Source organism: Sus scrofa, chromosome 10 (genome assembly GCF_054392235.1).
Source record: "Sus scrofa isolate SSC_HxYL_T2T_F1_AM1 chromosome 10, Sscrofa_HxYL_maternal_Yorkshire_Landrace_v2.0, whole genome shotgun sequence".
Classification (NCBI taxonomy): Eukaryota; Metazoa; Chordata; class Mammalia; order Artiodactyla; family Suidae; genus Sus; species Sus scrofa.
Window position 1 is genome coordinate 50,176,976 of NC_139392.1, and position 14,313 is coordinate 50,191,288.

The window sequence follows — 14,313 nt, forward strand, 5'->3', positions numbered from 1 at the left end:
TTAAGGTGTCAGTATATCATAAAATATAGAAAACTAAAGACATAATTCATCTACTCATTTATTTTTGACACCATCTACCATAGTATACCAGGGTTTATCAACCTCAGCACTATTGATATTTATGACTTTACAAATCTTTGTTAGTGGGGTGGTTGTCTTATGCTTTGTAAGATATTTTAGTAGCACTTCCCTTAAAATGTTGGGATGCTGGTAGGACTCCCCCACTGTGACAACCAAAAACATCTTCTGATATTTCCAAACATGGATGGCAAATTTGCCCCTGATTGAGAATCAATGATTTATGGATCTGAATGAGGTTTTTAGTGTATAAACAAAAATAAGTTTTTGTTATTTATGTCTTAGTGATCTGAAAAAAATCTCTTTCTTACCCTGCCTCTGCTACAATCCCCAGCACATGAGGTTATACCAAATTTCAGGGTTAAGTCAGCAGATACTTATAAGTGTAAAATACTCCACATCTGAGATGATGCATATTAAGATCCTCGGGGGAAGGATAATGTGGGTTCTTCTCATTGGCAGTTGAACTTGTTCTGGCCAAAGGAGTCTGCCAAGAAGGGAACATTTACTTATGTGAGAAGACGTGTGTCACATCACTCTGACTAAAAGGGCCAGCACCTATCCTTACACTTGTAGTTGCCTTGGAGCAGATGGACCAGGTCAACTTTTCAGGGACTGTCTGGATTCTCTGTCCCTACAATGGGAACAGCCCAGCCAGGCTGTCTGTTTGCTAAGATATCCACTCACAAGAGGAGTGACATCTGTATGTTCTACTGGACAGCAAAGGCATGTGCCTCCATGTTACCGAGCGTGCTGAGCTAAAAACTTGTAATTCACATGTGTTGAATTGAAATTAACTTCTAAAAATCTTTCTTCAGCCCCTAAGGGAAAATAGGCTCTTGGTATACCCAAAGAAGAGCTCTGCCATCATTCCAGTTACATTCTTTTTTTTTTTTTTTTTTTTTGTCATTTCTAGGGCCACTCCCGAAGCATATGGAGGTTCCCAGGCTAGGGGTCTAATCAGAGCTGTAGCCACCGGCCTACACCACAGCCACAGCAACTCGGGATCCAAGCCGTGTCTGCAACCTACACCACAGCTCACGGCAATGCCAGATCCTTAACCCATTGAGCAAGGGCATGGATCGAACCCGCAACCTCATGGTTCCTAGTCAGATTCGTTAACCCCTGAGCCACAAGAGGAACTCCTCCAGTTACATTCTTGGTTGTCCAGCAAGCAAAACCAGATTTTTCTAGATGCTAGAAGGGTCACATGTTAGAACACCCAGTGCTGGAGAGGCCAGGGGAGTGAGAAGAGTAAGTTGTGTGGTCCCTATCATCTTCCTTCCCCAGTCCTTGGCCTACAAGCCTACTGGGAGCCAGATCCCTGCATGACCCCTGTATTGGGTCTTCCTTTCCAGAAGCCCTGGGGTGTAAGATTAAGAGCAAAATTTGCAAATATGATGTGATTTTTTAAAAAATACATATCTACACTTTATCTATAGGTACAAGGAAAATATTAGAAGAAAATATGCTAAGATAGTAAGAGGATTATTTTTGACTAGTGAAATGGCAAACTTTGTATGTATGTGCTCTCCTATTTTTTCCAGTTTCTGCAATGATACTGTGCCATTTTATAATTAGGAAAAGAGGAGTTCCCATCTTGGCGCAGTGGAAATGAATCTGACTAGGAACTATGAGGTTGTGGTTTGGATCCCTTGCCTCTCTCAGTGGATTAAGGATCCGGCATTGCCATGAGCTGTGGTGTAGGTCACAGATGCAGCTCAGATCAGGGGTTGCTGTGGCTCTAGCATAGGCCAGCAGCAACAGCTCCAATTAGACCCCTAGCCTGGCAACCTCCATATGCCGAGCATGCAGCCCTAAAAAGACAAAAAACAAAAATAAAAAAGAAATAAATACTTAGGAGTTCCTATCATGGCTCAGCAGTTAACAAATCTGACTAGGAACCATGAGGTTGCAGGTTCTCTCCCTGGCCTCACTCAGTGGGTTAAGGATCCAGCATTTCCATGAGCTGTGATGTAAGTCGCCGATGCTACTCAGATCCAGAATTGCTGTGGCTCTGATGTAGGCCAGCGGCTATATCTCTGATTAGACCCCTAGTCTGGGAACCTCCATATGCCACGGAAGTGGCCCTAGAAAAGACAAATATATATATATATATGAAGTTAGTAAAAGAAAAGCAACCAGGAGTTCCCGTCGTGGCCCAGTGGTTAACGAATCCGACTAGGAACCATGAGGTTGCGGGTTCAGTCCCTGCCCTTGCTCAGTGGGTTAACGATCCGGCGTTGCCGTGAGCTGTGGTGTAGGTTGCAGACGTGGCTCGGATCCCACGTTGCTGTGGCTCTGGCGTAGGCCGGTGGCTACAGTTCCGATTGGACCCCTAGCCTGGGAACCTCCATATGCCGTGGGAGCGGCCCAAGAAATAGCAAATAGACAAAAAAAAAAAAGAAAAGCAACCAATTGCAATTGGCCCATAGAACAAATGCAATAATTCTCCAGGCTCTCATGTGCCTCTGAAAAGACTCCCTTCAGAGTTTGGAGGAATTTTTCTCTTCCTTCCAAAGCCAAGAGAATCTTCAAAATGTGCTCATCTTCATCTCCCCCAAATGATGTTTAAAGACCTGAATAGAACCATTGCATTGCTCAGAAAAGAGGAAGATCAGCAGGGGAGTAAAGGCAACTTCCCAGGGTCTCCTCTGTTCTCAAGCCTCACTTACCAGAGCTGTTGCCCTTATCAACTAGGAATATAAAACTCAAAAAGCCTTCCTAATTTGGTAAACAATGAGTAACAAAATAGTGGTTTTTAATTACTCTTACTAAACAAGGCAAAACAAAAACACACCCACAAGAACCAAGTTGCCCAAAAAAGATATGAATGTTTTCAAACCCAAACCAGAATGTCAGAATATTTCCTTAAATACTGCTCGCTCTCTCTCTCTTTTTTTTTTTTTTTTTTTTTTTTTTTTTTTTTGGTCTTTTGTCCTTTTTAGGGCTGCACCCGTGGCATATGGAGGTTCCCAGGCTAGGGGTCAAATCAGAGCTGTTGCTGCTGGCCTACACCACAGACACAACAATGCCAGATCCAAGCCAGGTCTGTGACCTACACCACAGCTTCACAGCAACACCAGATCATTAACCCACTGAGCAAGGCCAGGGATCAAACCTGCAACCTCATGGTTCCTAGTCAGATGCATTTCTGCTGCACCATGACGGGAACTCCAAATACTGCTTTTCTAAGCATAGAGTTTGAAATGCTGTCTAACTAGAATAATTATCTTCCAGCATACACTTGTAGACCAATGAATGGCACAAATGCTTGGGTTCCTATTTCAGTTTTCTGGGCGATGGCTTTCTAAACTGCACATATATAAATGCATCCCATGAAATACACATATAACCCTGACACCCCTTTGTGTGTGTGTGTGTGTGTGTGTGTGTGTGTGTTTTGTCTTTTTAGGTCCGCACCTGTGGCATATGGAGGTTCCCAGGCTAGGGGTCTAATCAGAGCTACAGCCACCGTCCTATACCACAGCCACAGCAATGCCAGATCCAAGACACATCTGCGACCTACACCACAGCCCCTGGCCACGCTGGATCCTTAACCCACTGAGCGAGGCCAGGGATCGAACCTGCAACCTCATGGTTCCTAGTCAGATTCGTTTCTGCTGCGCCATGAGGGGAACTTCCTGACACCCTTTGTTAGTTTACCTTCCATTGATAAAAGGCAAATTCCACCCACTTGACAAGCAAAACATGTTCTAAATGAATAAGAGAAGACCAAAACTTCAAAAATTTTCACCAACGCATTTGCCAATAGTAGAACAGAGCCAATAATATCTTATGTTCCTCAGCAAGGCTAAGCAGTATGGGCTTGTGCCAAAGCTGGATGGAGTGGAAACAGGTGTTTTACTATGGACATGCTCATCAGCACATGCCTGCTGTTTCACTGACTGAGGAGTGTAGCCCGAGCTGTGGAGAATCCATTTATTTAATGGATTTAATGTGTGTAGAAGAGGCCCTGGAGGCAAGATCACAAGTCAAAGTGGGTGGCCTCAGAACTGGAAACGTTTTAGTAACTCTCACTATAGCAAAAACAGCACAGCAGGCATGTTCCTCTGGAAAAGTTGAAAACTCTTTGCAAATAACTGATTGAGCCAATTTGAGAGAAATCAAGTGTACTATAGATACAATGAGCAAAGCTCTTAGTTTGTTGGGACAGTCTAGGTAAATATATATCATTTTGTTATCATTATGGATTGTGCTCCCTTTTATTTTCAAAAGTATCTCAATTTAGATGATAAATTATATGAACACCTAAATCTAGATAACCAGGCTGTACAATGCTTATATGAAAAAAAAAGTTTTAATGATAGAAATATATCTTCAACATACTGCTTCAGAATTTAGCACAGCTCACAGTGTCAAGTATGCATTAACTTTGGTGGACTTGAGTGGGGAGAGGGGTTTATTAGGCTTCACCCCAAGATCATTTACCTTCCTCTGCTTTGATTCCTGCTTATCAATTATGTCCATCAGGATGCTTTCAGCAGTGGTAACAAAATATCCAACTCATGGAGTTCCCAAAATGGTACAGAGGAAATGAATCCAATTAGGAACCATAAGGTTGCAGGTTCGATCCCTGGCCTCACTCAGTGGGTCAAGGATCCAGCATTGCCATGAGCTATGGTGTAGGTCACAGATGCAGCTCAGATCAGGGGTTGCTGTGGCTCTAGCATAGGCCATAATCTGTAGCTCTGATTAGACCCCTAGCCTGGGCACCTCCATATGCCACAGGTGAGGCCCTAAAAAGACAAAGACAAAAAACAAATCCAACTCATAATCTCCTAAACAGATGAAATCATCATTTCAAACTTTTTATAAGATTGAGCCTACAAAAAAAAAAAAAAATGTAGGAGTTTCCATTGTGGCTCAGCTCTAATGAACCTGACTAGTATCCATGAGGATGCAGGTTCAGTCCCTGGCCTCACTCAGTGGGTTAAAGATCCATCCAGCATTGCCATGAGCTTCGGTGTAGGTCGCAGAGGCAGCTCAGATATGACATTGCTGTGACTATGGTATAGGCCAGCAGCTGCAACTCTGATTTGACCCCTAGCCTGGGAGCTGCCTTATGCTACAGGTACAACCCTAAAAAGGCAGAAAAAAAATAATTGAGTCTACCAAAAATATCCAGTGTGAAAAGTTTTAGGTTTGTTTTTTGTTTTTGTTTTTTTCCATTCAGACTTATTGGGTGAGGTGTGTGGCTTGTGAACTGAGTTGTTCAGATCAGTAACCGGAAGCTGGCCTCTGACCAGACCAGCTAGTGACCTGCAGGTCAAAGGGAACTAGGATCAGGCCCACGTCTCCCCACCAATGACAACCAACTGTAACGTCATGTTCATTACTACACAGGATTAGGGTCAGCAAAAGCATCATCTGACTTTTCATATTCAAAGTGCAGAGGTTATGGAGTTTCCATTGTGGCATAGCAGAAACAATATGACTACTGTCAGTGAGGATGAAGGTTTGATCCCTAGCCCCGCTTAGTGCGTTAAGGACCTAGGTTTTGGTGAGCTGTGGTGTAGGTTGCAGACAGGGCTCTGATCCCAAGTTGCTGTGGCTGTGGTGTAGGCCAGCAGTTGTAGCTCAGATTAGACCCCTAGCCTGGGAACTTGCATGTGCCATGGGTGAAGCCCTAAAAGGCAAAAAAAAAAAAAAAAAAAGCAATGGTTATTATTATAGTGCTGAAATCCGAAGTGGGAGATCCAGGACTCATTAAAATATTCATGCCTTGATGACAAGGATTCTTATTTTACCACTCTTTGTTTTTTGTTTTTTAGGGTCATGCACATGGTATATGGAAGTTCCCAGAGTCTAGGGGTCTAATCAGAGCTACAGCTGCTGGCCACAGCCACAGCCACAGCAATGTGGGAACCTAGCTGCATCTGTGACCTATACTACAGCTCAAGGCAATGCCAGATCCTTAACCCTCTGACTGAGGTCAGGGATCAAACCTGCATCCTCATGGATGCTAATTGATTCGTAACCACTGAACCACAATGGGAACTCCTTACTCCTCTTCTTTACATACTGAGGTAGACTCAGAGTGCCTTCAAGATAACTTGCTATTGAGAGTAGAGTTGACCAAGAGCTCTACCTGCTGCCTTTCTGGATTTGCCATGAGGCCACATTTACCCCCAGCTTCTTCTAGTCAATGCTGAGTATGGCAGGGGCTCACTAGTCCTGGGAAATTCTTGCCTGACAGGGCTCCTCTGGTGGGCAACTTTTATCAGGCACCTCATTAGCCCAACCCAGGCTTTCTTTGAACTGTGCTGTAGTTTGGAGTTTTTCCTGCCCAATCATTCCTTCCTTCTCTCTCCCCTTTCACAAGGATTAGACCAGCATGCTAGTCTGAAGGCTATCCCTAACTACTTCTGTTCCCTCCTCACCTCTGTCACTTTATTTTTCATGGGTGATTCCTCCAAATCTGCTTCTTGGAGGACCCAAGCTGATACAGATATTTAGTGTCTGTCAAGCACATGATAGAAAAAACCAACTATGTGCCCAGTAGATCTTCCCTGGTTCCCAGTAAGGACATTGTGATTCTGGTTTATGGTGCTTTAAAAAAAATGCCACTTTTTAGTCAAATCTCATACTTTTCAAGCAGAATCTGTGTTCCTAGATATTAATTACAAGTCCTCCACAAATCAAGTGAATCTAGAACAACAAATTATTTGAAAAGTGAGGTCAATATTTCCAGGCTTTGTGGGAGGAAAAAAATGTTCTCTTCAAGCTTCAATGCCAGGGAGGGTTTTGCCTTTATTTTTTTTAGGGCCACCCTGGAAGCATAAGAAGACAGGCTAGGGGTTGAGTAGGAGCTGTAGCCACCAGCCTATGCCACAGCCACAGCAACTCAAGATCTGTGCCAAGTCTGTGACCTACACCACAGCTCACAGCAACACCAGATCCTTAACCCACTGAGCAAGGCGAGGGATAGAACCCATGTCCTCATGGATGCTAGTTGGGGTCGTTAACCACTAAGCCACAACAGGAACTCCCAATGCCAGTTTTATTGCTCTTCTACCAGTTTTTTTTTTTTCTTCCTTTTTAGGGCCACACATGCAGCATATGGAAGTTCCCAGGCTAGGGGTCTAATCAGAGCTGCAGCTGCAGGCTTACACCACAGCTCATAGCAACACCAAATCCTTAACACACTGAGTGGGGCCATGGATTGAACCTGCATCCTCAAAGATACTAATCAGATTTCTTTCCACTGAGCCATAATAGAAACTCCCTGTCCAATTTTTAAGAACCATCTTTCTCGTGTTGGTCTTGCTTACTACAAAATAAAATGTCCATATATATGCATATTCACCAGCTTACTGAGAACACAAAGATAAAAGGAAACAACGTAATGGTGAAAGATATTGACCACACCCATTTCAGGTCAGGAAACAGTCTAAATACTTATAAAACAAGATTTAGTCGAAACTTGGGTAGATAGAACCTTGAATCCTTCACCATCTAGCAATAAATAGTGAAATAGCTACTATAAAAAGTGAATCACTGTGTCTGTCATAAACTCCAAATTCCTCAACTCTCTTCCTAGAATAAATTCATCATTCAAAATGTGTTAATTTGGCTCCTCCAAGAAGCAGATCAAAGCAGACAAGTTTGACACAGAGGGAAGCACCTGTGAGAGAAAAATGAGAAGCTCGTTACGATATGCTAGTAACCATTATTAACAATAGGCTCTCTGTGGAAAAAATATATACACATATATGCATACCTAAGTTTATTATAAATCTTACTGGCATAAAGATGTGTAACACACTTCCCAAATAAGGAAACATACAATGCTCTTTATTAAAAATTTCATCCTTCTACTGGTTTTTGCCAACTTTTTTTCTCTGTAGCCAACTTATGGTCACAATTCAGCCATGATTTGACAAATTCAGCCATGATTTGACAAAATCAGACAATGAATAACTACTTAAATACTATCTAATTCAGCAAAGTCAAATTGTTAAGAATGATAGTTTTCTAGAGCTGGTAGAGAATTCCTTTCTTTTTCTGTGTGTGTGTGTGTGTGTGTGATTCTCAATATAATAGTTTCAGAAGACAGGGCACACTTCTAAGCTTAATCTGCATTATTAAGATTTTCTCAGAGTTCCCGTCATGGTGCAGCAGAAACGAATCGGACTAGGAACCATGAGGGTTCAATCCCTGGCCTCGCTCAGTGGGTTAAGGATCTGGCATTGCCTTGAGCTGTGGTGTAGGTCGCAGACAAGCCTTGGATCTGGCATTGCTGTGGCTGTGGTATAGGCCAGCGGCTATAGCTGCGATTTGACCCCTAGCCTGGGAACCTCCATATGCCACGGGTGCAGCCCTAGAAAAGACAAAAGCAAAAACAAACAAAAAAGTAGTAACTATTTGTGAATCCCGTGCATTGCCACTACTCAGTTTTGCCATTGTGTGAAAGCAGTCACAGACAATAGGTCAACAAATGGGCAGGGTTGTATTCTGATAAAACTGTTTACAAAAACAGGTAGCTGGACAGTAGGATCTCTGGGCAACACATTTTCATGTTCACTTGTTGCTGGAACTCAGCCTCTGCTCACTGGTGCCAAATAGAAATGTGAAGGAGAAAAAATAGCTTTATGGCTTTGCCAGGCAAAGGAGGGTCACAGCAGGCTAATGCCTCAAAGATTGTGCCCCTCTAAGGAGAGACTAGGGGGTGGTTTTATAGTTTGGCACGTGAAAAATAGGTCACAGATAAGGATGAGGGTAGAGGCAAGCTTGCGTTGTTTTCAAAGCTGGTGTTCAGTGGTCTGATGGTCTACTTTCCAGAATGAAGAATGCTTCATTAACATCTTCCACTTGTTGGGGACTTTAGGTCTGTCTTCAAAGATAGTGTATTCTGTATTCCTAGAGGAGGAACCAGGACACTGCCCCAAGGCTGCACTATTGTTTCTTGACTCCTCTTCCCTGGGGGTCTCTGCATCCCCTCCTTTCTCTGATTAGCAACTGTTTGAACCTACCCTTTGGAACTCAGGAAGGTCATGGAGGCTGAAGTTTATTCCCTAAAAGCAAGAAATGGGGGCCACAGAAAGAAAGCCTTGTGTGCCCAGGAGCCCACAGGACCCTGCTTAGTTTCAACACCAAGGAAAAGTTATTACCCCTTTAATTAATGATAAATCCACATTATATTAACACTGATAAACTTCAATGAAACACACAGACAGCAACCCTTATTAGTGAGCTTTAAAAGATCCCAGAAGATAAAAGTCATGTGGAGGCAGGTTTGGTTACAGAGCCTTTAAGAGATAAACAAGGGAAGCTTGTGAGCTTGGATATTCCCCAGGTTGCTGGGGTTGATTACATATAAAATGACAAGATGATTACTTAATAATCATAATGAAGGAATGTAATTATTAAAATTACCACTAGATGGATCTCAATGGAAGGTCATATATGCTCAATAGATCATTGCTTTTTTTTTTTTGGTCTTTTTTGTCTTTAGGGCCACACCTGTGGCATATGGAGGTTCCCAGGCTAGGGGTCTAATCAGAGCTGTTGCTGCCAGCCTACACCACAGTCACAGCAACACGGGATCCTTAACCCGCTGATTGAGGCCAGGGATCAAACCACAACCTCGTGGTTCCTAGTCAGGTTCGTTTCACTGAGCCACGATGGGCACTCCCATTACTTATTAAACAAAGTGTGCATGGATCTGTGAACTGAAGTTTGGCACTGGCCATCAGCCTCCACATGGAGTAAAACATGAGCCACTGCAGCTACAAACCCGCAGCATCCTCTGAGTGGGCCTCAGAGTAGAGACCCAGAGTGAGAAAACTGGAAGAACATGCCTTCCGATAGGCGTTTTTAGAAGATTTTATGTGCCCAATTCTTGCGTCTCCTATCTAGAAAAACACTAAAATCCTTCATGGTGATGTCCACTCCTTGTGACTGGTAGTGACCTTCAGGAGATCAGCAACAAACTTGTAAAATGTGTGTGCTGCAAGCACCTCCCTCTCACCTTTATCATATCCTGATACCCCCCCCCCCCCCCCCCCCGCTTTTCCTCCTGGGATGGTATTTCAGCCTGCCCTGTAGTTAACAATAAAAGACTGCCACAGTCACCTGTGAATGCATTCACCTCCAAGAGTGAGAGCCAGTGAGTCCTGCAAGCTGTGAAAACTCGGGATACTGCCCCTGATAGCAGAGGTGCGTATCAAAGGAATGATTTCCCAGGAGCTCACACCTCTTTTTTTTCCTGCTCCCCATCCTTTGTTGCAAAAACTCCTATATATCCTCGCCCCTCCCTCATCACCTTGAAGCGGTTTCTCAGGGCTACCTGAGATGCTGTCTCCTGTGCTTAAGTCCTAATTTTGCTCCAAATAAAACTTAACCTTCAACTTTGAGGCTGTGTATTTTTTTTAGTCGACAGAGCTATGTGTGAGGGAGCTGCCCACTAAGGGGTGCACAGCAGCTACTCTATCAGAAACTGCTAAACTGTTTTCCCAACTGACAGCATCATTTTGCATTTTAACAGCAATGTGAGATAGTGCCAATTACCTAGCATCCTGGCCAACACTTGGTTTGGGATTTGTTGTGAAATTTTTTTGGTTTGGCAGGTGGGGGTTGGATTTTTAGTTTTGCCATGAGGAGGTGGGGGATATGCAGGGAGACGGTTTTGCTTTTGTCTCTTTGTTTTAGTGATTCTGTGAGTGGTATCTCAAGTGGTTTGGGGGGTTTTTGGTTTTATTTTTTGTCTTTTTGTCTTTTGAGGGCCGCACCTGAAGCATATGGAGATTCCCAGACTAGGGGTCTACGCCAGAGCCACAGCAATGCCAGATCAGAGCCACATTTGTGACCTACACCACACTCATGGCAACACTGGATCCTTAACCCACTGATTGAGGCCAGAGATCGAACCCGAGACCTCATGGTTCCCAGTCAGATTCGTTTCTGTTGAGCCATGACAGGAACTCCTCAAGTGGTTTTAATTGGAAATTTCCTAATTATGGTGAGTGTCTTCATGTGTTTATTTGCCACTCATGTAACTTCTTAAGTAAAATGTCTGTTCAGATATTTTGCCCATTATATTGTTCATTTTCACACCATTGAATTTGAAATTTTTTGTATCCTGGAAACATGTACCTTATCAGATATGTAGCTTGCAAGTATTTTCTCCCTATTTGTGGCTTGTCTTTTATTCTTTTTACAGTGTCTTTCACAGAACAAATGTTTTACTTTTGATAAAGTTCCATATTTTTCTTCTTTCATGAATTATGCTTTTTGTATTGTATATAAGAATTTTTTCCTTATTGCTAAGTCATGAAGACATTATTTTGTGGCTTTTTCCTTGAAGTCTTGGTCTTACATTTTACATTTAGTCTATGGTCTATTTTTAGTTAATTTTGTAAAAGATGTGGAGCATGGCTCAAAGTCCATTTTTAAAATATGGATGTATAATATTCCAAAACAGTTTATTAAAAAAAAATCCTTCCTCCATTGAGTTGTCTTTGCCTCTTGTCAAAAATCAATTGGCTAGGAGTTCCCATCATGGCACAGTGGAAGCGAATCTGACTAGGAATCATGAGGTTGAGGGTTCAGCCTCACTCACTGGGTAAAGGATCTGGCGTTGCCGTGAGCCGTGGTATAGGTTGCAGACATGGCTCGGATCCTGTGTTGCTGCAGCTGTGGCATGGTGTGGCAGCTGTAGCTACGATTTGACCCCTAGCCTGGGAACCTCCATACGCCACAGGTGCAGCCCTAAAAAGCAAAAAAAAAAAAAAAAAAAAAAAAAAAAAAAAAAAATCATTTGGCTCTATTTGTATATACTTATTCCTAGACTCTTTTTTTTATTAAAGTATAGTTGATTTACAGTGTTAATGCCTATTTCTGCTGTGCAGCATTGTGACCCAGTCATATATATATATAGAAAGACAAAAGAAATAGATTAGACAAAACAACTATATATATATACATATATTTATATATGACTGGGTCACACTTTATTTTTCTCAAATTATCTTCCATCATGGTCTCTCCCAGGATAGTGGATATAGTTCCCTGTGCTATTCCATAGGACCTCATTGCTTTTCCATTCTAAATATAATAGTTTGCATCTACTAACCCCAAATTCCCAGTCCATCCCACTCCCTCTCTCTCCCCCTTGGCAATGACATGTCTGTTCTCTATGTCTTTGCAGGAGCATGGATGCAACCAGAGTTTCTCAAACTAAGTGAAGTCAAAAAGAGAAATACTATATGATATTGCTTATATGTGAAATCTAAAACATGGCACAAATGAACCTACCTACAAAACGGAAACAGACTCAGATATGTTTCTTGACTCTTTATTCTCTTCCATTACTATCTTGATATTAAGACTTAAAATCATGTAGTGTGAGTCATCCAACTCTCTTCTACTTTAAAATTGTTTTGGCTAATCTATTTCTTTTGTCTTTCTATATAAAATTTAGAATCAGCTTGTCGATATCTTTGGAAAAAGTTGTGCTGGAATTTTGATTGGTATTACATTGACTCCACATGTAAACTTAGGAAGGAATAATCTTTGGAGAAAAGTACATGTTCGTAGACTGCTCTTTTTTCTATTGACTTTTTCTTCATTAATATGTAAAATCCATGTATTTCTCTTAAAAATAATCCTCAAGAGTTCCCATCATGGCGCAACTGTTAACGAATCTGACTAGGAACTATGAGGTTGCAGGTTCGATCCCTGGCCTTGCTCAGTGGGTTAAGGATCTGGCATCGCCATGCACTGTGGTGTAGGTGGCAGGCGCAGCTCCCATCCCACTTTGCTGTGGCTCTGGTGTAGGCCGGTGGCTACAGCTCTGATTAGACCCCTAGCCTGGGAACCTCCATATGCCATGGGAGTGGCCCTAGAAAAGGCAAAAAGACAAAAAAAAAAAAAAATAGTCTTCAGAAGGAAAAAAAAACCTTCACTGGGCCAGCAGAGGTAGGAAACAAATGCACTAACGCTTTATATTGTTTCCCCTCCTCAGGCTCCGAGAAGAGTGGAAGCAGAGACTGGAGAAAAGGCTGAGGATGTTGGACAATCCTGATGGGAAGGAAAAGCAGACCAACACTGTAGGCTGAAAATTACCTGCCTCCTCTACTTCAAAGATAACAAGCCACTGAGGGCACTTTTCTAGAAGAAAAAACTAGCACCCAAGTTATGTTGACTTACTAAGCAGGACACTCTCTATTTGCTCTCCCATTTGTGAGGGGATTTACATGTGAAACCTCCCCCAGTGCTAATGGGAGTCCTTATCCAACTCAATCCTCTCTGCTACAGAGAATAGGATGACCGCCAATGAAATAGGAAGCTCAGGTTATCTAATATAAAAATCTCTTGGAATTAGCACTTCCCAGGGTTCAAAGATCTATGTAATAGAATTGATTTCCACATTTTCTTCTCATTTTGAAATCTGAATGTTTAATCCAAGCTTGCCAGGAGCTATGACCTTGTGGAGAAACTGGCTTCCCTATGTCTTCTGGAAAAACAGAGTCATACAGTCTTCCCCCCCAACCCCCCGATTTGGTGAATGTAGAAATACTACTGCTGTTGTTATGAAAAGAATAGTTTCTTAACAACATGGTTTGAAAATGAACCAAACTAAATTATTTTCTGTTCCTATAAATTGGGTTTATTTTTCATAAACAAGCAGAAGCATGCAGTGAAAGTAAGGTGATGCTTAATAAACTTGGTTTGTCGTGTCCTCACTGCCCTATGTGTCCTGCATTAACTCCCTCACACCTGCCTTGGTTAATTCTCTGATGCTTAGACCAAGTGTCAGCTGCCCTGAGACATATTCTGGAATTTGAAGTCTCTTTCAGGAGTTCCTATGGTGGTTCAGTGGGTTAAGAACCTGACTAGTATCCATGAGGATGCGGGTTTGATCCCTGGCCCTGCTCAGTGATTTAAGGATCTGGTGTTGCTGTGGCTGTGACAAAGACCAGCAGCTGTAGCTCTGATTCAACCCCTGACCTGGGAACTTCCATATGCCATGAGTGTGGCCTTAAAAAGCAAATAAATAAATAAATAAATAAGTCCCTTTCACTGTAATCTGCTCTCAGGCCCAGAGCATGATCATGGTCACAGAGGAGGAGGGATTCTATCAGTCATAGGAACTAGGGCTTCTCTGCTCCTCTGCCCCTCTGCCCAGGTATCCCTCACTGGAGACAGGAGCAGAGCAGGAAGACCTAGGCAGCCAAGGAGCCCAGAGAATGACACAGGCAATACTGGGGA

General features: G+C 42.6%; 1 protein-coding gene across 5 annotated transcripts in view; it reads left to right on the forward strand.

The window, feature by feature from the left end:
• The window catches only part of LOC110258406 (protein FAM240B-like), a 134,717-nt gene extending 120,934 nt beyond the window's left edge, over positions 1-13,783 (forward strand). For all 5 annotated transcript variants that reach the window (XM_084979681.1, XM_084979682.1, XM_084979683.1 and 2 more), the window contains one exon: positions 13,067-13,783. In XM_084979681.1, coding sequence (XP_084835807.1) covers positions 13,067-13,160 — 94 coding nt within the window. In that variant the 3' untranslated portion in view covers positions 13,161-13,783. The remainder of the gene's footprint in view (positions 1-13,066) is intronic.
• The last annotated feature ends 530 nt before the right edge of the window (positions 13,784-14,313 follow it).